The 22,931-nt window shown below is 42.4% G+C and overlaps 1 protein-coding gene across 1 annotated transcript; it reads left to right on the top strand.

The window, feature by feature from the left end:
* The first annotated feature begins 2,771 nt into the window (after positions 1 to 2,771).
* On the top strand, positions 2,772 to 22,049 carry prkar1ab (protein kinase, cAMP-dependent, regulatory, type I, alpha (tissue specific extinguisher 1) b). Its single transcript, XM_088323505.1, has 11 exons — positions 2,772 to 2,932; positions 7,985 to 8,194; positions 12,915 to 13,088; positions 13,156 to 13,247; positions 14,404 to 14,465; positions 14,532 to 14,578; positions 14,644 to 14,802; positions 14,867 to 14,927; positions 19,546 to 19,667; positions 19,738 to 19,819; positions 20,828 to 22,049. The coding sequence occupies exons 2-11, from the start codon at positions 8,021 to 8,023 to the stop codon at positions 20,998 to 21,000; spliced, it is 1,146 nt and encodes a 381-aa protein (XP_088179631.1). The 5' UTR covers positions 2,772 to 2,932; positions 7,985 to 8,020; the 3' UTR covers positions 21,001 to 22,049.
* The last annotated feature ends 882 nt before the right edge of the window (positions 22,050 to 22,931 follow it).

Raw genomic sequence — 22,931 nt, 5'->3', positions numbered from 1 at the left:
CTGGAAAAAATATTTATGCTTTATGGCACTAACTTAGTTATAAGTATTTTTGCTTTTATTTTTATTTTTTATGAAACCGTTTACCTGAATACATAAACTTTGCTGGTTCATATCAAATATAGAAAGATATTACAAAAAAAGCCCATAGTAGAGAGAAGCTAAAATTTCTTTGAACCTCTATAAAGACACCCAAGTGCGATTTTTAAACATTTGGTATTTTCATATTGCCTTAAACTAGTGCTTCTCAATTGTTTTCTGTCACGCCCCGCCTCAGAAGAAGAAACCCTCTTGCCCAAAGGTACCCCACCTCTGCACCTCCAAGAACAATCTTATTTTTAATTGATCACAAAATATTTGCGAAGACAAAACAAAGACCGCTTGTTATTGATGGTAACACGTCACTTCCATCCATCCATCCATCCATCCATCCATCCATTATATTTTGCTTATCTGGGGTCGGGTCGCGGGGGCAGCAGCCTTAAAAGGGAAGCCCAGACGTCCCTATCCCCAGCCACCTCCTCCAGCTCATCCGACGGGATCCCGAGGCGTTCCCAAGCCAGCCGAAAGACATAGTCTCTCCAACGTGTCCTGGGTCGCCCCCGGGGCCTCCTGCCGGTGGGACAGAGGGAGGCGTCCAGGAGGCATCCTTATCAGATGCCCGAGCCACCTCAACTGGTTCCTCTCAATGCGGAGGAGCAGTGGCTCTACACAGAGTCCCTCCCGGATGACTGATCTTCTCACCTTATCTCTAAGGGAAAACCCAGACACCCTGCGGAGGAAACTCGATCGGTCACTTGTATCCGGGGTCGTGTTTTTTTGGTTATAACCCAAAGTTCATGACCATAAGTGAGGGTAGGAACATAGATCCACCGGTAGATCGAGAGCCTTGCCTTTCAGCTCAGCTCCCTCTTCACCACGACGGACTGGTACAGGGTCCGAATGACGGCAGACGCTGCACTGACCAGTCTGTCGATCTCCCGTTCCATCCTACCCTCACTCGTGAACAAGACCCCAAGATACTTGAACTCCTCCACTTGGGGCAAGATCTCATCCCCAACCTGGAGGGAGCATGCCACCCTTTTCCGACCGAGTACCATGGTCTCGGACTTAGAGGTGCTGATCCTCATCCCGGACGCTTCACACTCGGCTGCGAATCGCTCCAGCGAGAGCTGAAGATCACGGCCTGAGGAAGCCAACAGCACCACGTCATCTGCAAAAGCAGTGAGGCAATGCTGAGGCCCCCAAACCGGACTCCATCCCCGCCAAGGCTGCGCATAGAAATTCTGTCCATAAAAGTTATGAATAGAATCGGTTACAAAGGGCAGCCCTGGCGGAGTCCAACCCTCACCGGGAACGAATCCAACTTACTGCCGGCAATGCGGACCAGACTCTGGCACCGGGCATACAGGGACCGCACAGCTCGGAGAAGACTGTGCGGTACCCCATACTCCCGAAGCACCCCCCACAGGGCCTCCCGAGGAACACAGTCGAATGCCTTCTCCAAGTCTACAAAACACATGTAGACCGGACAGGCAAACTCTCATGCACCCTCAAAGACCCTGCAGAGTGTGTAGAGCTGGTTCAGTGTTTCACGGCCAGGACGAAAACCACACTGTTCCTCCTGAATCCGAGATTCGACCTCCTGGCGGACCCTTCTCCAGTACCCCTGAATAGACCTTACCAGGGAGGCTGAAAAGTGTGATTCCCCTGTAGTTGGAACACACTCTCCCTTCCCCCTTCTTAAAGAGGGAACCACCACCCCAGTCTGCCAGTCCAGAGGCACTGTCCCCGATGTCCACGCAATGTTGCAAAGGCGTGTCAACCATGACACGCCCACAACATCCAGAGCCTTAATGAACTCCGGGCGGATCTCATCGACTCCCGGGGCCCTGCCACAGAGGAGCTTTTTGACCACCTCGGGGACTTCAACCCCAGAGATGCGAGAGCCCAACTCAGAGTCCTCCGGCTCTGCTTCCCCAGAGGAAGCCGTGTCGGTGGGATTGAGGAGATCTTCGAAGTACTCCACCCACCGATTCACGACGTCCCGGGTCGAGGTCAGCAGCGTCCCATCGGCACTATCCGTCCATGCCAAATCTACGCCTTTCGGCGCATTTTCTAAAACAAAAACTCAAGCGTCCATAAATGTGATTGGGTTGTAATATTTTTAAGTGGCTACTTAATTATTCTTTGGCTTCTTGTTGTCCACTACCAACATTTATAACATAGCAAGCACGCCGGCCTTTGCTCATCTACCTCCAAGGTCGCAGTGAAGTGCTCCGGGAGGAGACTTTAGTTTGTCTACTATTGTAGAATCACTGCCTTAGACATCGCGTTTTTGACTTTGATTTTAAGTAAAAGAACATTGGGATGGGTTTCCTCAATGTTCTCTTGTTGATTAATGGTAGACTACATGTCCCGGTGGCTCATTTTCTCTTGTTTTTCTTCTCAGCATTGTCTTGCGGGCCAAGTAAAATGATGTGGTGGGCCACATAGGTTATCGTGCAACAATTTTGTGTACAATTCAAATTTCAAATAAAAATACGTTTTCTTTTTTTTAAATTGTAACTTAACATCAAGTGGTTAACATCAAAGTGAAAAGGTTATAGAATGGATAAACCAATAATATAAAACTAAATGAGGGGGGAAACACAGAAGCGATTGAATGTTTTTCTCCTGACGTCATTCAGCAGGACAGGGTTCCTTTAAGGTTGTCAAGGGCGACGGTCTCACATGTCAGAACGAGGAGGATTGACGTCAGAGGAGGCCTCTGATTGGCTTGCAGCCGTTTCCGGTGGGGCAGCGGTCCAGGGCTCGGAAAAAAAAGAAAAAAGAAAAAAGCGGAGAGAGCAGCAGCCGCTAACGGAAACATCGTTGACGAATTCAGCCGAGTCGCTTTTGAAGGACTCGGTAGGAATTTTTTTCACAACATCTTGTAAGTTTTTCTTTTCTTTCCCCTTTCCGCGCAGCGTGACCTCTGCCTAGGTGAAATTTCCTTTCTGTCGACTGGCATTTGTTTATGGTGGCAGCCAAGATGGCGTCGAGGCGAGAAGGCTTTCTTTTTTTTCTCGCTTATTTCTGCGCGTAGCTTGCCAACTGCACTCTAAAACTTCCAATTTCAACCTCTTCTATCAGTACAAACTATTTAAAATGACGATTTTAATGTGGGGAAGGCGATGTTTCAGGTGTGGACAAGGTTTGCTTTTGACAAGCTCTCAGCTGACCTGGACGTCATTGCGTTGCAGGCTGCACACAATATTAACTTAAATATTAACATTGCATCAATGGATATTTATATTTCGCCGTTTTTACAATGTCATTAAACATCGTGATGATTTCTTTCGAATGACTGACGATGCAAATCTATTTTCTCTTTGAATTTGATAGTCTATATTGTCATTGAATTCTGTACATCGTAACGGACATTGTTTATAACGAGATTAGACGTGCCACTCCAGAATAAACAAGTCATAAAAGATACAATAGCGTGAGTTTAAATATTTCTATATATATATTTTTTAAACCTTTTGTGCTTCTATGGGCAGTGATGGCCCTGGTGAAGCCTGTTAGTCTATCTTTTAATGATAGTTAATTCCACAATATCACGTAAATAATTGAAGCATATTTTAGTCATGTTTATTTGTATAGCCCTTAACCACAAAGAGTCTCAAAGGGCTGCACAGACCACAGATAATTGCAAACCACAGACTATTATTACACCATCCCCGATCTAAAACCTACATGAGGGCAAGGGAAAACTCAAAAACCTCAACATGAGGAAAATTAAGAAACCTTTAGAAGGGACCGCACATGAGGTAGTCCCCCTTCCAGGATGACCAGGCTGCAATGGATGTTGCAATAACAAATAATACACAGATATTGTCAACATAAAATATAGGTTAAAATATAGGCTATAGAATAGAAGTGTGTTTTAAGCTTAGTTTTAAACGGTTCCACTGAGGTTGCAGATTGAATCTCGGGGGGGAAGAGCATTCCATAGCACTGGCGACCGAACGGAGAACGCTCTTTTAGCCATAATGATAAAATATTGACATATGTAAGGTCACCTTACACTAACCAAAAAAAAAAAACTATTAGTTTTTTCTCATATACACACACACAAATTCCGAACAAGTTTCGCAAAAAAAATTGTTCCAATTAGCTTGACTTATGTCGCTGGATGTTTTTTTTTTTTTTTTTTAAGGAAAATTTAAGAATGTTTTTCAATATTAAAGAGTATTTAGCCAAAATGGTAAAATATTTAACTGTACGGGTCAGGTGTATCGACATTCTGTGTGCATGGTTACAAAGAATGACAATAAAAGTAAATTCTATTCTATTTATATATATATATATATATATATATATATATATATACACTGTATTTTCCGCACTATAAGGCGCACCTAAAAGCCTTTATTTTTTTCAAAAGCTGACCATGCGCCTTATAATACAGTGCGCCTTATTTATGGATCAATATTAAATCGCAAAGTTTTCCAACTAACTTGCAGCCGCCGACTAGATTTTCCCCCGAACGCCAAGTAGTACGCGGTGTATGCTGGGATTTATTTACCGGCGTTTCATTGGCTAACCAATGTGTCAATCATCATTTGAATCGATCACTATTGGCTAAAGTTATTCGGAGGTCAAGGGGCGGATTCTTTTTATCATTTACAGGCTGGCATTGGCTTAAACGGCAAAACAAAGCCTGCAATTGGCCGAAAAAGATGTGTCAATCATCAGTTGAATCGATCACTATTGGCTAAAGTTATTCGGAGGTCAAGGGGCGGATCCTTTTTATCATTTACAGGCTGGCATTGGCTTAAACGGCAAAACAAAGCCTGCAATTGGCCGAAAAAGATGAATGCGTATAGCACGTGGTTTGACGGCATAGAGAAAGCATTTTTTACTATTCTGTATTTGTAAATATTTTATTCTCCTGGATTTACTAAACTCACGGATATAAGAGGACCACGGCTGCACATTATTATGAACAAAACGACTTCAGTGAGCTACCCTGGCTATATATTTTCCCAGTATCTTGTTTCAGACTGAACTCGATGTTTCTGTGATAAGCGGTGCAGATAATGGATGGAATGGAGTGTCTATTTTTAAATTAAACTCAATTCCAAGTGTTTATTGTCATATGCACAGTAAAGTTGCGAGCGAAAAAGAAAATAGAAACTAAGGAATGGTTGGCATTTCTTGAATCCCAAGACTTTAACCTTCCGAATGATGGAACAATGCATTTGAGTGACATCGTACGGACACCGCATCCGCACGTGTTCTCGACACGTATTTGCGTCTTTGCAAGCTTTCGGAATGTTAAGGGGGTATGAGTTGGACTGAACTATCTGACTGTTTTGTCCACGTTCCCATTGTAGCGCCTTAAAATCCGGTGCGTCTTATGTATGTCAAAAATAGGACCAAAAACTATTTTTTCGGGGTGCGCCCTATAACCCGGTGCGCCTTATAGTGCGGAAAATACGGTATATATATATATGTATTTATGGTCACAACACACAAACAAATAAGAAACTACCTTTTTTGCTTTGCGCACACACACACATTCAAAATACAGATCTCTCTCTCCCCCATAAATATTGTTCAAAAGGATTTACTTTTGTCCCTGCATGTGTTTTAATTCATTTTAAGTCTTGAAAAGGCAACTGAGTTTCTTTTCTTGCAGCCTGTGACAAACAGAAAATTGCATTTATGTTTGGCTTCCAACCGTAGCTCATGTCATCCATGTGTGAGAAATCTTTCTATCTTGTATATTCAAAAAAGAAAACAATCTATGGGGAAAACGTGTTTAATTAAAAACCGAGAACTTTTTAAAAATTCCTGGTCATTGAATGATTAAATGAAAATAAGCCACAATGGACTATGAAATCTCAGAGTAAAAAAATTAAATCTACATATGCTTGTTTTGTCTAACTTCTGTTTGTATTCCTGTGCCATACAAGCATGATTATTACTAGGATAAATCATGCTAATTGCGTTTTAAGGATTTTCTTTTCAAAACATGTTTGAAAAAAAATGTACAATAGTCCACATATGTCATTATTCTAAGTAAGATATTTTATTGAAGCAAAATAAAAATAAAAACTAAATAAATGTGCTCTTATTTATTAAGGCCAAAAAAAATACATCAAACCTGGCCCTTTGTGAAAAAGTAATTGCCCCCTCGACTTAAGAGCGAGTTGGGTTACTTTTTGACAGGGATAACAGAAATCTAACGTTTAAGATAATTTGTAATAAGTCTTTCACAACACTGTGGAGGAATTTTAGCCCACTCTTTGCGCAATTGTTTAAAATCTGCCATTGGAGAGTTTTTTTGTATGAATTGTCGTTTTTTTTTTAGGTCACACATCTCAGCATCTCAATTGGTTTCAAAATTTGGCTTTGACTTGGCCACTCCAAAACCTGTTCGTTGTTGTTGTTAGTTTTTTTGAGCCATTAAGAAGTGAAATTGCTGGTGTGTTTTGGATTGTTGTCCTTCTGAATGCTCCAAGAGCGCTTGAGTTAGGCCGGACGTTCTTCTTCGAGATCTTCTGGTAAACACCAGAATTCATGATTCCGTCAACCAAAGTAAGTTGTTATGGTCCTGAGGCATCAAAGAGGCCCCTGACTATCACACTGCCACCACCATGCTTTACTGTTCGCATCATGTTCTTTTTGTCGAATGCTGTTCCATTTTTATGCCTGATGAAATGGCCTGCAAACCTTCCAAAAAGTTTCAATTTTTGAATCATCAGTGCACAGAATGTTTCTCCAAAAGTCTTGAGGATAATCAAGATGCTTTTTGGCAAATGTGAGACGACTCTCTGTGTTGTTTTGTAAAAGCAGTGGTTTTGCCTGGGAACTCTCCCATTGATGCCATTTTTGGCCAGTATCTTTCTTATCGTGGAGTCATGAACACTAACCTTAACTAAGGTCAGCGAGGCCTTTAGTTCCTTGGAGTTTTTTAGAGTTTTTTTGTAACCACTTAGATGAGCTGTCGTCACACTCTTCGAGTACTCTTAGTTGGTCGACAGCTCCTAGGAAGGTTTGCCACTGTTCCCATTTGTGGATCATGGCTCTGACAGTGGTTCGCTGGAGCTTACAGCCTTGGAAATGGCTTTGTGATGTTTTCTGGACCGACTGACTCTAATTTCCTCCAGAATTCCTTCGGATCATGGCACGTCAATTGTGTTTTGAGATTCTGTAGCCTACTTCACTTTGTCTAATACGTTTAATTTAATTGATTTCTTGATTCAACACAGGTGGTTGGAATCAATTTTGGGTGTGGCATTTGTAACTGAACTCAACTTTCCCAAAACAGTGATTAGCCACAGTTGCTTTGTGATTTAATAGTGGGGGAGGGGGTTATTTATTCACATAGGGCCACATATGTTTGACATTATTTTGTGCCTTAATAAATGGAATCAACATTTTAAGACTGCATTTTTTTGTTTTTTTGGGTTGTTTTTGTGTGATATTAAAATTGATTTGATGATCTGAATCCTCCGTTAGTGCTAAATATGCAAGAGGGCAAATACTTTTTCACGGCACTGTATGAATATAAAATTAATGTGTTTGGCCTCCTGAATGTGCGGATAAAAGTTGTTGGGGAATAAGGAATAAAATGGATGAATGGTGCACATGCTTGCTTGCATAAGACGGATGTGGTCTAGAGGTAGTGTCAGTTTCTTAGCATCAATTTGGAGGCTTTCCTGTTTGAAAAAAAGTAAGAACTCAATCACATGATGCGTTTTTTTTCTGCTGCTTTGAAAGGACGCAGTCACACTCTATGCTCTGTGACTTAATTTAAAGCAAAAACCAAATCCTCGTGCATGATATACTTTAATAGCCTGCCCTCGTGACATCAAACGGTACCGGAGGAGACGAAAAAATGTTGCGGTCTGACGAGAGACATCACATGGCCGTTTTCTGGCTCCCTCCCATTTGTCTCGCTCTCTTGTTATTTTTCTTTTTTTTTGTCCAGGTTCAGAGGTGATAGAGCGATCCGGCGGCATTGGTCATGGCTTCCGGAAGCACGAGCAGCGAGGAGGAGCGCAGCCTGAGGGAATGCGAGCAGTACGTGCAGAAGCACAACATTCAGCAGCTGCTCAAAGACTGCATCGTCCAGTTGTGCACGACAAGGCCCGACCGGCCAATGGCCTTCCTCAGGGACTACTTTGAGAAGCTGGAGAAGGTACGATTGCAAAAACTGGTCAGTGTCGGGCACGTTACTTTAAAAAAGTAAGTAGTCATAGTTACTCACAACTTGTTCCAAAAAGTAACTGAGAGTAACTAATTACTAGGGAAAGTAACTATTTCTGTTCCTTTAAAAGGAAGTTGTCAGATAATTTAATATTTTTTGAGCAGTATTTGAGTCAGATGACTACAGAAGAACAGTTCGTTGTGTAATCGAACCTTGTAATAATTATTGCCTACCACCAGAAACATTTATCCTCCACCCGAGGTGCAAAAAAAAAATTTGGAAACAATGTAATAAAACACCAATCAGCAGTTAACAATATAAAGTCAGTTTAATAAGTTAAATCTAACTCAAATAGTCTGTTGTAGAGATGGGAATTCCAACTCTTTCTAGAGAACCAGCTTTTTGGCCTTGGCTGACTAAAAAGAGTCGGCTCTTTTAGGTCCCAAATGGCTTTTCAGGTTGTTTTTATTATCTAATCCGTATATTACCATTTATTATGTATTATTATGAATGACTTAAAAATGACTTAAACCTCAACACTGGAAAAACGGGAACCATAAATAAAAACAATAAAAAATCTACAACGAAAAAGATCAAAGGCAAAACAATGTTTACCCTTTTTATACTCAAGAAATTCAAAGTCAACAGCACACAATCCCTGAAAAAAATGCATTTTAAGCAATCAGTCATTAACGGCCGCTAGCATTAGTTTGTATGACATTGTCCTACAATGTGTCATTGCCACCTCCCTTCGTGTTGTGTCCAAAAGGACAGGTGCATACTTCACTAAAACGGGCACTATGAAATCAGTTTTAATGCATGGATGAAGAATCACCTATGGACATTTATACTGGGCGATGCAAAAACTGGGAATTGAAATGGGAAGAGCTTCCTGCAACTGAAAACTTAGGCTACATATCACCGTCACTTTACACAATAGCTACTGTATATGGGGATGGATTTGTCTCAAACACAAATGTTCGTGATTCACTCGAGATCTAAAAAATCATGTCTTGATAAATGTGCACGCGAAATAAAATTTGCATATTTAAATCAGATATATTTCTGGATCTGCAAAATGCGTTATTCACACTTGAATTCTTCTTTTATTGGTAATGAAGAAATTGAATAATTGTCTTTGAAAGTCCTTAAAAAGTGCTTGAATATGGCCATGAAAAAGGTATACAAACCCTGTGTGTGTCTTATGTGTTTTAAATGAGAATGATAGTATACGGCTTCTGTCTCTCCAAATAGTTGTGTTTGACAGATGACAGCTTGACTATCAATTAATCGAATGATGCTTTCTTTGTATGTCAATCAAAACTACGAGTACAGTATATTATTTTGAGCACCAGATATTCCAGAAGGTGCATACGCTTATGGGTGTGTTCATGTTAAAATACAGTGGAACCTCGGTTTTCAAACTCCTCTCAGTTCGGACAAATCGGTGTTCGACCAAAAATTTCGAGAAATTCTTGCTTCGCTATTCGGTCAAAAAATCGGAGTTCGAACGCCGGTACGCTAGGGTGCGATGCTGAGCGACGTACGGGTGTTTTAGCCCCTAATTATGCCTCCAAAGAAGGTCGGTGCAAGCAGGACAGGTGAAAAAAAAAAAAAAAGTTGTTCGTCCAACTATTGCCTTTAAGAAAGACATAATAGCTACATATGAAAAAGGTGTACGAATTTCCGATCTTGCTAGTGAATACAGCATGGCTAAATCTACTATCAGTACGATAGTAAAGAATAAGGAGGCTGTGAAATCGAGTGATGCGGCTAAGGAAGTTAGTGCTATAAGCAAGCAACTGCCGCAAGTTTTGGAAGAGGTTGAAAAACTTGTGATGATTTTTATCTCCCCACCGTCCACCACAAAGGTAAGAAATCCTATTAATAATCCTTTTTTTATTTTTACACGTTCATGTTAGCGTAATCTTTCGTACGGAAGATTACGATAACGCGAACGTACGATTAGCCTGGGTTAGCTTTGTTTACGTAAAACATTCAGGGTGTTGGAACAGAGCTCCCTTTCCAATGAAGCCACTTGTTGTGGAGACCCGGGTGCTAAATGACGTGTAAACGACCTGATTTTTTTATTTTTACACGTTCATGTTAGCGTAATCTTTCGTACAGAAGATTGCACTAACGCGAACGTACGATTAGCCTGGGTTAGCTTCATGTTTACGTCCATGGTAAACATTCAGGGTGTTGGAACGGATTAAAACGATTTTCGGTGATCGACCAAATCGGTTTTCGAACAGGGTTCTGGAACAGATTATGGTCGAGAACCGAGGTTCCACTGTATGACCCTTCTAAGCATGATAGAAGTGCTCCAATATAGAATGTCACACATGATTTAGTCAAGCAAAATATACAGGTATCAATAATTCTCATTAAGGTGCATTATCTTAACCGTACACAATAGTATCTATTAAGAGTTACTGTTTACAAATCCCTTACAGATCACAATCTTGTTTAAAACAGCTGGTATTAGATGGTAAAGTACTTGGCATTAACTGCTAATGTGATGCTATTTGCTAATACTGCTAGTAACACATTGTGTCACCATTAAGACCCTCGTTTGTAGTCTTGGCCAGGCAGCTCTTAATCTAAATGTTTGTAAATGGTCTGCATTTGTTTAGTGCTTTTCAAGTCACTGAAGACCTCCCAACGCGCTTTAAATGTGCTTCACGCTTACCCATTCCCACACACTCGCATACGGATAGCAGCGTCGGCTGCTGCTCATAGAATTAATTAATTTTCTGCTGTGGTAGATGTATGGCAGATTGGGTTTATAATATTATAAAATGTATCACGAAACGGTCCACCCTATATGGGATTTGAACCAGCTATCCCTGGCTTCGTAGGCCAGTCCTTATCCATTAGGCCCCTGGGGCTAATAAATCTGAATCCATTCCACATTCACGGTAAATTAAGCAAGTGTGCAACAAAGAAATCAAATTTTAAAAAAAGAATTCTAAATATTAAACGAAACTCGCTGTGGTCACTAAAGTTGAGAAGCCATTAGTAATCAACTGGTGATGTGTGAGCTCTCCAGGGACTCACATTCTGAAGAGAAAAAGAGAAGACACAACCAAGTTGCGCTACCACTTCTATAGCAGGTCTCTAACGTGGTGCCTGCAGACACGAGGGTTCCCCCTTAAGGACAGCTGAGTTGCCTCCTGACATGTCTCTGGTGCCTCGTATGCATTAAGAAGAGGTAGAGAGGAGACACCACCAAGTTCTGCTACTACTTTTATAGAAAAGAAAATCACAACACCGTAAGCCATGTGACGAGCCCTCCGGGGTCTCACGCTATATAGAAAATCAAAATAATGAACATTAATGATTCGACTATTTGTAACAAGCCAAGCTCTTCAATACCTTGCACACATTACAAAGAGGTAGAAAGGCTATGCAACTAAGTAGTGCTGCCGCTGCTGCTGCTTCTGCTGCTGCCTCTGCTACTACTACACTACTATAGAAAACTGAAATCTATTCTTATAAGGACCATAAATTCTTAGCCAAGCTCTTCCATACCTCGCTGACATGACGAAGGGCAGTGTTCTCGTTTGCCTGCGTGCGTCCCCCGGGACGTAACTTTTGACACGAAATTGACATTATCATTTTTTAACAAAGATTTACTGCACTCCAAACTTTTCGTGAGGCAGATCCGCCATTGTTGTTTGGTCTCGCGGTTCGAGTTTTCGTCTGCACGCCGATCTCCAGTTCGAGTTGTGTAGTAAAAGTCTGTTTCTTTTTAGAGAACCGGCTTTTTCGGCTCAACGCATTAAAGACAGCCGGTTCTTAAACGGCTCACTTGCTTTGAAGCATTATGTTATGAATGATTATGTTTTATAAAGAAGTTAAGAAAAAATGGAAGCATAAAAGGAGAAAATGAAAAAAGACAGGTTTGTTGTGATCCCTTTTAATCAGTATATTACCAACAATAATTTAATGCAGAAAATGAATTCATAATTTGAATAAGAAAATGTATTATTCTACTTAATTATATTTGCATGTATTTTTTTCCTTCTACAGTGAACGTTCAAGCGACTTCATTTTTGAACTTTTTTTTATAATAAACCTCATTCACGTCGAGCAACTCAGTGTCTCACAACAAAATGTTCATTAACAATATATATGATATAAGTTAACACATGTACAATATAACATGTTAAACTACATAAATAAACATGTTTGGAAAAAAAAGTTTTTTTTTTTGTATTTTGTAAGGGAAAATACGACAGTTTGTAATGGCATGGAGCACACTAAATTTTGGGGACCCATAGATCTCTGTTGGGACCCATAGATTTTTGAGCATGCGAGTCCCCGAGACCCATCACTTTTCAGAGGTAAAATGAACACTGCGAAGGGATAGAAAAGCGACACAACCCATCTGTCCTGCCACTTCTACAGAAATTCCAAATATACATTAATGAGGCATAAATGCTTAGAATCTATCAATCTAAGCTCTCGGTGCCTCATGCAAAGTTGTGCTCCTTCTTCTATTAAAACTTAAATATATTATAAGGAGTAACATAAATGTTTCTAACAAGTTGTTTTGGCGAATTAAATATTATTGTGTGGCTAAATGTGCCTTTTTTGTATCTGGCCGATAAATAACTCGTCATTTTTTGTTCTACAGCTCTAAGCCAAATCATTTTCTGCTACCCCTAATTGATTTATATTTGTTCTACCTACCTACTTCCACCAGGAGGAGGCCAAGCAAATCCAGAACCAGCAGAAGTCCAGCAGCGGGTCCCGCTCGGACTCTCGCGATGAGGAAGTGTCCCCACCCATGAACCCCGTGGTCAAGGGCCGCAGGCGAAGGGGGGCCTTCAGCGCCGAGGTCTACACCGAGGAAGACGCCGCCTCCTATGTCAGAAAGGTAAGGAACACGCCTTTTTTAGGGAGGTGGTCGCCATTTTCATTGACCTCTCTTTGTTTTCTTCAAGGTTATTCCCAAGGACTACAAGACCATGGCAGCCTTAGCCAAAGCCATCGAAAAGAATGTACTCTTCTCTCACCTGGATGACAATGAGAGGAGGTATGGCCTCTTTTTTTTTTAAGTTTCTTATAATGGGACTGAACTCAATCCGCCCGAACTATGTTCGAATAAGAGGACGAGTTTAATTTAGTTGGACAGTCTAATGGGAAAAAAATCTTGGCACCTTAACTGAGTCTTTACAATTATACAGTATGTCTGTCAGTCTGTCTATAACTTTCTGTCTCTTGCTTTTGTTAACTCACTTGTTTGCTCTCTTACTCATTCATTCTGGTTTTTGTTCTCATTCTATAGTTCTCCCTCTTCTTTCGTTCTTACTCATTCTCTTCTCTCATCCTCACTCTTTCATTCTTCTGTCTTTGTCCTCTTTCGCTCATGCTTTCTCTTTTGCATTCTCGTTCTGTTTCTCTTGCTTTTTTACTAGTTTTCTTTCTTTAGTTATTCTTATTTGTTCTCTTTCTCTCATTTGTTCTGTCACATTCTTTGTATCTCTTATTTCTCTTTTGTTCTTTTCCACTCCTGTTTCTCATTTTTCATCTTTTATTTATTTTTATCTCTGTTGTTATCTATCTTTCTAGCTCACTCTCTTTCTCTCACTCTTTCTCTGTCTTTGCCTCTCTTGCCAGCTCTCTAGGTCTTGCTCCCTCGCTCGCTCGCTCGCTTGCTCTTTACCTCTCGCTTGCTCTAGCTATATCTCATTTTGTCTCTCTCCTTTGGTTGCTCCCTCTATCTCTTGCTTTCCCTCGCTCTTTCTCTCGTTCTTGCTCTCTTGCTTGCTTGCTCTCTAGTTTTCGCTCCCCCGCTCACTTGCTCTCCTCCTTGCTTTCTGTCATGATCTTTTGCTCTCTAGCTACTCCTTGCTTTCTGTCATGATCTCTCGCTCTCTAGCTCTCACTATCTAGCTCACTCTCTATCCCTCGCTCTCTCTCGCTTCTTCTCTCTGTAGCTCTTTCTATCTTTCGCTTGCTCCCTCTCTCGCCCCACTCTTTATCGCTTGCTGTTTTGCTCTCTATCTCTCGCTTGCTCTCGCTCTCTTTTGTTCTTTCTCTCTGTCTTTACGTCTACCATTCTCTTCCTATCATTGATCTCAACCCTTACTCTAATTTTCTGCAATGAAATTTGTTAAAACAACAGTAGTTTCATTGTATTGCTCAGTGTAATTTTATTCAACTTCCTTAATTCCAATTTCTCCTTTCAGCGACATCTTTGACGCCATGTTCCCCGTCACCTACATTGCTGGGGAAACGGTCATCTTGCAAGGTACCGACGTCAGAGCGAAAATTGTTCCCTCAACCAAACCTTTTCAAACCAATTTTCCGCCCGCAGGCGACGAGGGCGACAATTTCTATGTCATCGACCAAGGAGAGATGGACGTGAGTATTTCCCGGCTCGGCTTCCTGTTCAGACTTTGATGTCGCTCTCTCCCGCATCGGCGCAGGTGCACGTGAACAACGAATGGGTGACAAGCATCGGTGAGGGCGGCAGCTTCGGAGAACTGGCGCTGATCTACGGGACCCCGAGGGCCGCCACTGTCAGGGCCAAAACCAACGTCAAGCTGTGGGGCATCGACAGGGACAGCTACAGGAGGATACTCATGGTGAGGATGCGTCATCACGGCAAAAGCAGCGTCACCAAAACAACCGGCACTTTCTCTCCTACAGGGAAGCACTTTGAGGAAGAGGAAGATGTACGAGGAGTTTCTCAGGAAGGTCTCCATTTTAGGTACCGTATTTTACCACACTCGTGTATAATGCCTAATCTTTGGAATAAAAATCAGAATAAATTGCTGGCTATGCAACCGGAATTCAAACTGGGTGGCAGTGGTAATAGAGCCTAATCCTAACCGCTGTACTACAAGTGGTAAAGATCATTGTTCCCCAACCTTTTCTCTACCATGGGCCGGTTTAATGTTTGACCATATTCTCACAGCATGGCCGAATAATATTATTATTAATAATAATAAGTCTAAATCCACTGTGCAATCACTAGACCACTAGGAATGTAGATGACACAGGAAAAGGCTTTAAATTTTGTCTCATCATCACACTATTTTTACTCATGGTACTGGTTGTTAAATATTGGAACGTCATCCTGAAATATACGAGGGAAAAAAACTCTTTGGTGTCACTGATTATGAATTGGACTTTGAAGGTCAATTCATAAATTAATTGGAAATCTTATTTTGGTATTGTGTTCATAGTTTGTGTCAATAAATAGATTTGAATCATGGCCCCACTTATTCAAACAACGATGTACTGTAAGTAAAAATAGTGTGATGATGAGATAAAATCAAATTCATTTTATTACGTCCGCTACATCCCTAATAGCCTAGTGGGTAGGATTCCACGCTGTCACTGCTGCGATCTGGGTTAAATTCCTGTTGCATCCACTGTTGTGCAATAACTGAACGATCATTGCTCAAATTTGCTAAAATAGGACCACACAACCTCATGTATTGAGCACACCCAAGCTTTAAAAAATGTGCATTATGTACGGTACAAGCAAAGATTAAGGCAACTTTTTTCCAAGATGAGACGGTTTAGTGGTTGCTGACCACTGGTATAGTTGACATTTGAAAGGGCATTTGATTTTAACTCGTTATCACACTATTTTTAGTCAGGGTTCCAGAGATAAATCTTAATTTTGTTGTGCATTTCACATGTTGCAATTGCAATAAATTGTATTCTACACTCCTCCTTGATCTGCTACCTTATCGTGGTGGAGAAGTTTGTGTGTCCCAATGATCCTAGAAGCTATGTTGTCGGGGGCTCTAAGCCCCTGGTAGGGTCACCCATGGCAAACAGGTTCTAGGTGAGTGGCCAGACAAAATGCAGATCAGATGACCCTTCATGATGAGCAAAAACAATGGTCCTCAATTTCCCTCGCCCGGACGCGGTTTACCGGGGCCCCCTTCTGGAGCCAGGCCTGGAGGTGGGGTCCGCTGGCGAGCGCCTGGTGGCCGGACCCTTATCCACGGGGGCCGGCTGGGCACAGCCCGAAGGGACGACGTGGAACCCTCTTCCCATGGGCTCACCACCTGTAGGAGGGGCCAAAGGGGTTGGGTGCGCAGAGAGCTGGGTAGCGGCCAAGCCAGGGGTCCTTGGCGCGACGATCCCCGGTTACAGAAACTGGCTTTTGGGACATGGAACGTTACCTCTCTGGCAGGGAAGGAGCCCGAGTTGGTGCGTGAGGTTGAGAAATTCCGACTATATATAGTCAGACTCACCTCCATGCACGGCTTGGGCTCTGGTACTAGTCCTCTCGAGAGGGGTTGGACTCTTTTCTACTCTGGAGTTGCCGGTGGTGAGAGGCGCAGAGCCGGTGTGGGCATATTAGTTGCTCCACGGCTCGGCGCCTGTACGTTGGGGTTCACCCCAGTAGACGAGAGGGTAGCCTCCCTCCGCCTTCGGGTGGGGTGACGGGTCCTGACTGTTGTTTGTGCTTATGCACCAAATAGCAGTTCGGAGTACCCACCCTTCTTGGAGTCTTTAGAGGGTGTGCTTGAGAGCGTGCCTCCTGGGGACTCCCTCGTACTGCTGGGAGACTTCAACGCTCACGTGGGCAATGACAGTGAGACCTGGAGGGGCGTGATTGGGAAGAACGGCCCCCCCTGACCTGAACCCGAGTGGTGTTTCGTTATTGGACTTCTGTGCCCGTCATGGTTTGTCCATAATGAACACCATGTTCAGACATAAGGGTGTCCATATGTGCACATGGCACCAGGACACCCTAGGCCGTAGTTCGAAGAACGACTTTGTCGTCGTTTCGTCGGACCTGCGGCCGCATGTTCTGGACACTCGGATAAAGAGAGGGGCGGAGCTGTCAACTGATCACCACCTGGTGGTGAGTTGGCTTTGATGATGGGGGAAGATGCCGGCCCGACCCGGCAGACCCAAGCGTGTTGTGAGGGTCTGTTGGGAACGGCTGGCAGAATCTCCTGTCAGAAGAAGTTTCAATTCACACTTTCGGCAGAACTTTGCCCATGTCCCGAGGGAGGCTGGGGACATTGAGTCCGAGTGGACCATGTTCCGCGCCTCCATTGTCGAAGCGTCTGATCGTAGCTGTGGCCGTAAGGTAGTCGGTGCCTGCCGCGGCGGCAACCCTCAGACCCGTTGGTGATCACCGGCGGTGAGGGATGCCGTCAAGCTGAAGAAGGAGTCTTATCGGGCCTTCCTGGCCTGTGGGTCTCTGGAAGCAGCTGGCAGGTATCGGCTGGCCAAGGGGAATGCAACTTCGGCAGTTGCCGAGGCAAAAACTCGGGCATGGGAGGAGTTTGGCGAAGCCTTGGAAGCCGACTTCCGAACGGTTTCGAGGAAATTCTGGTTCACCATCCGGCGTCTTAGGGGGGGAAGCGGTGTGCCCATCGACACTGTGTATAGTGCCGACGGGGCGCTGCTGACCTCGACCCGGGACGTTGTGAATCGGTGGGCGGAGTACTTCGAAGACCTCCTCAATCCCACTGACACGTCTTCCTCTGGGGAAGCAGAGCCTGAGGACTCTGGGTTGGGCTCTCGTATCTCTGGGGTTGAAGTCACCGAGGTGGTCAAAAAACTCCTCAGTGGCAGGGCCCCGGGGGTCGATGAGATCTGCCCAGAGTTCATTAAGGCTCTGGATGTTGTGGGCGTGTCATGGTTGACACGCCTCTGCAACATCGCGTGGACATCGGGGACCGTGCCTCTCGACTGGCAGACTGGGGTGGTGGTTCCCGTCTTTAAGAAGGGGGACCGGACAGTGTGTTCCAACTACAGGGGAATCACACTTCTCAGCCTCCCTGGTAAGGTCTATTCAGGGGTACTGGAGAGGAGGGTCCGCCAGGAAGTAGAATCTCGGATTCAGGAGGAACAGGGTGGTTTTCGTCCTGGGCGTGGAACACTGGACCAGCTCTATACACTCTGCAGGGTCTTTGAGGGTGCATGGGAGTTTGCCTGTCCGGTCTACATGTGTTTTGTGGTCTTGGAGAAGGCATTCGACCGTGTTCCTCGGGAGGCCCTGTGGGGGGTGCTTCGGGAGTATGGGGTACCGCACAGGTCTTATCCGGGCTGTGCGGTCCCTGTATGCCCGGTGCCAGAGCCTGGTCCGCATTGCCGGCAGTAAGTCGGATTCGTTCCCGGTGAGGGTTGGGCTCCGCCAGGGCTGCCCTTTGTCACCGATTCTATTCATAACTTTTATGGACAGAATTTCTAGGCGCAGCCTTGGTGGGGATGGAGTCCGGTTTGGGGGCCTCGGCATTGCCTCACTGCTTTTTGCAGATGACGTGGTGCTGTTGGCTTCCTCAGCCCGTGATCTTCAGCTCTCGCTGGAGCGATTCGCAGGACACGTTGGAGAGACTATGTCTCTCGGCTGGCTTGGGAATGGCTCGGGGTCCCGTCAGATTAGCTGGAGGAGGTGGCTGGGGATAGGGACGTCTGGGCTTCCCTTTTAAGGTTGCTGCCCCTGCGACCCGACCTCGGATCAGCGGACGACGATGGATGGATGGATGGATGTATTCTACAGTGTTTCCCATAAAATTTTGTACAACCCCAGTAGGTGGACAGTCTAGGAGGGACCAGCCTTCCTTCAACCTCCAGAAGAAAATGTTGTTCATATTTAATTCAATTGCCTCGTGCATATTTTTTAGCAAAATCAAGAAGCTAAATATATGATTATTGTGCCGTTATCAACTATTGAATCATAAATACATTAGTTATGAAAGGCGATAACACATCAAGATATCGTATTGGTGAATAATCAGAGAAAATCTCTGATATGAGTTTAAGATTTAATCAAACTGAATACTTATATTGGTGATTTGGTAAATAACAATAATAAATATCAGTACCGCTGCTTTTGTGATTGCTGCTATGACAGGATGCCGGTTACTCTTAGATAGTTTACCGGAGGTGATTGCATACATTTGAACCAATTGTTCCCCTTATTAATCGTATCATTTTTTGATTTCCTTACTTCTTTTTGTCCTCTGTATTGCTATCTCCCTGCCCAGTTCCTTTGCTCAATACGTTGCTATGTTGTATTTTAACCATTCTACAACGCACAATGAAAAAATATTAGTTTCTGGTACTTTGACTAAAAATAGTATGATAATAAGATGAAACCTAATGCCTTATTGTATGTCATTTATATCACTGGTGGTCCAGTGGTAAGGATTCGATGTTCCCATTGTGTCCAATATTTTTTTATTGTGGTCAGCATTATTTGACTTACCAAACTATAAAATCTCGTGCATAGCACACAGCCAAACTTTCAGTTCTTTATTAAGTTAAAAAAAACATGCATGTTATACCCGGCCTGGGTTTTTTTTACGATTTTCTGTTGACTCTGGCATTTCCCCCCCCACCCGCAGAGTCCCTGGACAAATGGGAGCGTCTGACTGTGGCTGACGCCCTTGAGCCGGTCCAGTTTGAGGACGGGCAGAAGATCGTGGTGCAAGGAGAACCCGGCGATGAGTTCTTCATCATATTGGAGGTCAGTTCAAAATGGCCGACCGCCTCAAATTTGTCTTCATCTATTTAAATTGTATTTCTTTTGTCCAAAGGGTTCCGCTGCCGTTTTGCAGCGGCGCTCTGAGAACGAAGAGTTTGTGGAAGTGGGAAGATTAGGACCATCCGATTACTTCGGTAAAGAAACTTTTTCTTTAAAAATTGTCTTGTTTGGTTGTATTAAAGGGACAGTGTGTAATATTTCTCTATTAGACGTCACTGTATTGTGTGGTGAAACAAAAGATGAGTGCTAAAAAGCAAGAGGAAAATATGAACTACAAAGATTAAGTGACCTAAGTGCACTGTTTTTCCTTTTTTTCTTTTGCCTAGCCTTTTGTAAAAGAGAAAAAGGAAAAGAAAACAATAATCCCTAATGCCCCCGATAGCAGGTAGCTGCCTTGCATGGCTGACGCTGCTATTGGTTAGTTAGTGTGAAGCACATTGTAAAGCACTTTGGGATGGTCTTCATTGACTTGAAAAGCGCTATATAAATGCAAACAGAAAACAAAAAGGGAAAATAAGAAGGAAGAGAAAGAAAAAAAAGAAGGAAAAGCGAGAAAAACCACAACAGAAAGAAAAAAAGAAGAAAGAGCAAAATAGAAAATGAAATCAATCAAAGACAGACAAAAATTGGGAAAAAGAAAAAAATAGGATTTTTGAAAAAAAAACAGGCAAAATAGAAAAACATGAATATTATGTAAGAAATAAGAATTAGAAAAAATATTTTAAATTTAGTACAACAAAAAGTAAAATAATGCATACCACATATAATTTTACAAAACATTAATGTACAAATTAAAAATGAAATTAAAATTCTAGCAAATTACAACAAATATTTAAATAGCGATATTTAAAAAACATAGTAAAAATTAGTATACCAAATACAAGATTGAAAAAAATGTTATAAATAATAATTTAGAAAAATGGAGGCAAGGGGGGAAAAATAATATTGATATAAGCAATTCATTTTTGAATACATGTATTTTTACCCGAACGCCGAAAAATGCACACCTGAAGTAAAACTGAAGCTGTCCTTGAACCATTTTAAGTATCAGCAAAGTTTTGGTCTCTCTTTGAAACAAGAAAAACATTATTTTCTGCGTTTTTTTTTTTTTTTCAACATGTGACTTGTGCCCCCCGACCCAGGCGAGATCGCCCTGTTGATGAACCGACCCCGCGCCGCCACGGTGGTGGCCCGCGGACCCCTGAAGTGCGTCAAGCTGGACCGGCCCCGCTTTGAGCGCGTCTTGGGCCCCTGCTCCGACATCCTCAAGCGCAACATCCAACAGTACAACAGCTTCGTCTCGCTCTCTGTCTGAAGGGGGGTGGGGGCTCCCACTCTCTTTTATTAACCCACCCCCTACCCCATTTCTTTTCATTTCTTTTTTTGTGATCCGTTCTACAGCGCTCGAACCAGCTGCATTCGACGTTAGCGTTTAGGCACAGTCGCGTCACTTCTTGCGCCCTCTTTTTTTCCGCAGGGGAGGGGGACATCGATCCCGGGCTCTTGGAGACAGGACAATCAAAAACGGCAAATATGTTAAAACACACAGCAGATGCTCAATTTTCTTGATATAGATTTTTCTCCGAGCGAATTTTAGTGTGCAGCTTTCAGGCTGGTGCCAAAATGTTTGTTACAAGCTATATGGTTCGTGATTTTTTTTTTCCCCCCTGTCCTAATCAGTAGAGCGCCTCTACTAGAACTGCCTTGAAGAGAGAGACGGAGAAAAAACAAATATATATATAAAGTATTGTGTATTTCAGTATTTCGTTTAGTATCTACCAAATCATTTATGCTATGGTTTGAAAACTTCTCAAATTTTCTGCTTTGGCGTGACAGTTATCCTACAAAAATGGCTTCTGTTTGTCTTTTTTTTTTTTTTTTTGAAAACACTTATTTTTCCATAAATTCTATTTTAGCTGTCCAGTGCCACAGAGTGAATCCACAGATCGTATTGTGTAATAATCAATCTCCCTACCCTCCTCATTCAAGACATATTTGTATAACAAAATCAAGTTATTTATTTAAAACCATTTTTTTTCTTTTGCTGCCTCTTTCCAGCCGCTTGTTTCATTTTTTTTTCTTGCTGCTGCAAAAAAATGACTTTTTGGAATATCTGACCTATGAATTCAGCTTCCGCCATTCCTGTGTTCTTTATCTTTTTAATTGAAGCCGATTCATTAATGAATCCCTTCCCCCATCCCTGGTTTGCCTTAGCTGAATTTTTCCAGTAGTCATCGAGGACCATTCTTCTTCTTTTTTCTATTCTTCCCTATATTCAGTTTGTGCGAAGATGTTTCTCCCTTTTTTGGTATAGATTGTTCCAGATGGCAGTTTAAGCAATAAAAAGGGTAAAAAGAAGACAAATTTGCTTTTGTGTCTTTACAGAGGCTTTGTCGTACTTGTATTTGGGAAATGCCTTATTTTTTCACCTAAATCAATTAATATATACAAATTCCAGTTCTACTCGAAGGGCCCTTTAGAGCAGTGTTTCTCAATTGGTGGTTAAGGATCACAAAAGTCTGTCCTGGACCTGTTTTCAGTGGGTCGCGATCCTTTTACCTGGCAAAATAGTGCTAAGAAGGAAAAACAGTAGGGTCAATTCCACACTAGTTGGCAATAATGCCCCGCTCGATCTCTTCTTCCTGTTCAGTCAACTGGCGCTGTCCCAGTTGTATTTGAGAGGGACCACATCTTATTTTATTGAGATTTTGCTGGGTTTATTTCCTTTTTTTTACCAATAATAATGCCTCCAAGAAAGTTAGTGATAAGGGAAGGAATAGGGGAAAACACCAACGATCAAATCAAAGAAAAAAATGATTGCGAAATACAAAAATATTGTACGAGTGTCTGTCAGTGAAACACCACTTGAAGGCATAGTAAATGGTTTAAAAATGTTATAATGCTAACTTTTAGCACCTATCTACACAATTAAGTCATTATCCTGTAGGGACAGGACAATATTATTTTCAATACAAACTTATTTTAGTAAGTGGCTATTTTAAAGCAGTTGTAGTTCTCTTTTTTGCAAATATTTAAGGTTATTTGAAGTAATTTCGGTTTTACTGGTCATTTTGTTTTTGGAAAAAAAGTGAATATATTCTAACCCCTAAAACTCAGCAATCCTTTCATTCAAGTGATTTTTTTCTTGATTTAGTCCGCAACTTGTCATTAGGGTGGAATGTTGGGTCCTGAAGTCAGACAAGTTAAGAATCATCGTTTTAGACGTATTATATATAAGAAATGCAA

Source organism: Urocampus carinirostris, chromosome 19, assembly GCF_059441175.1.
Source record: "Urocampus carinirostris isolate Australia breed hairy pipefish chromosome 19, RoL_Ucar_1.0, whole genome shotgun sequence".
Taxonomy (NCBI): Eukaryota; Metazoa; Chordata; class Actinopteri; order Syngnathiformes; family Syngnathidae; genus Urocampus; species Urocampus carinirostris.
This window is presented reverse-complemented; position numbering and strand designations above follow the sequence as displayed.

Excerpts from the sequence above, each read along its gene's own strand:
- prkar1ab (XM_088323505.1), top strand. The coding sequence starts at position 8,021 with ATGGCTTCCGGAAGCACGAGCAGCGAGGAGGAGCGCAGCCTGAGGGAA. Across the intron at positions 14,579-14,643 it reads TCGACCAAGGAGAGATGGAC|GTGCACGTGAACAACGAATG; the intron begins GTGAGTATTTCC and ends GCATCGGCGCAG. Across the intron at positions 19,668-19,737 it reads AGTTCTTCATCATATTGGAG|GGTTCCGCTGCCGTTTTGCA; the intron begins GTCAGTTCAAAA and ends TTTTGTCCAAAG.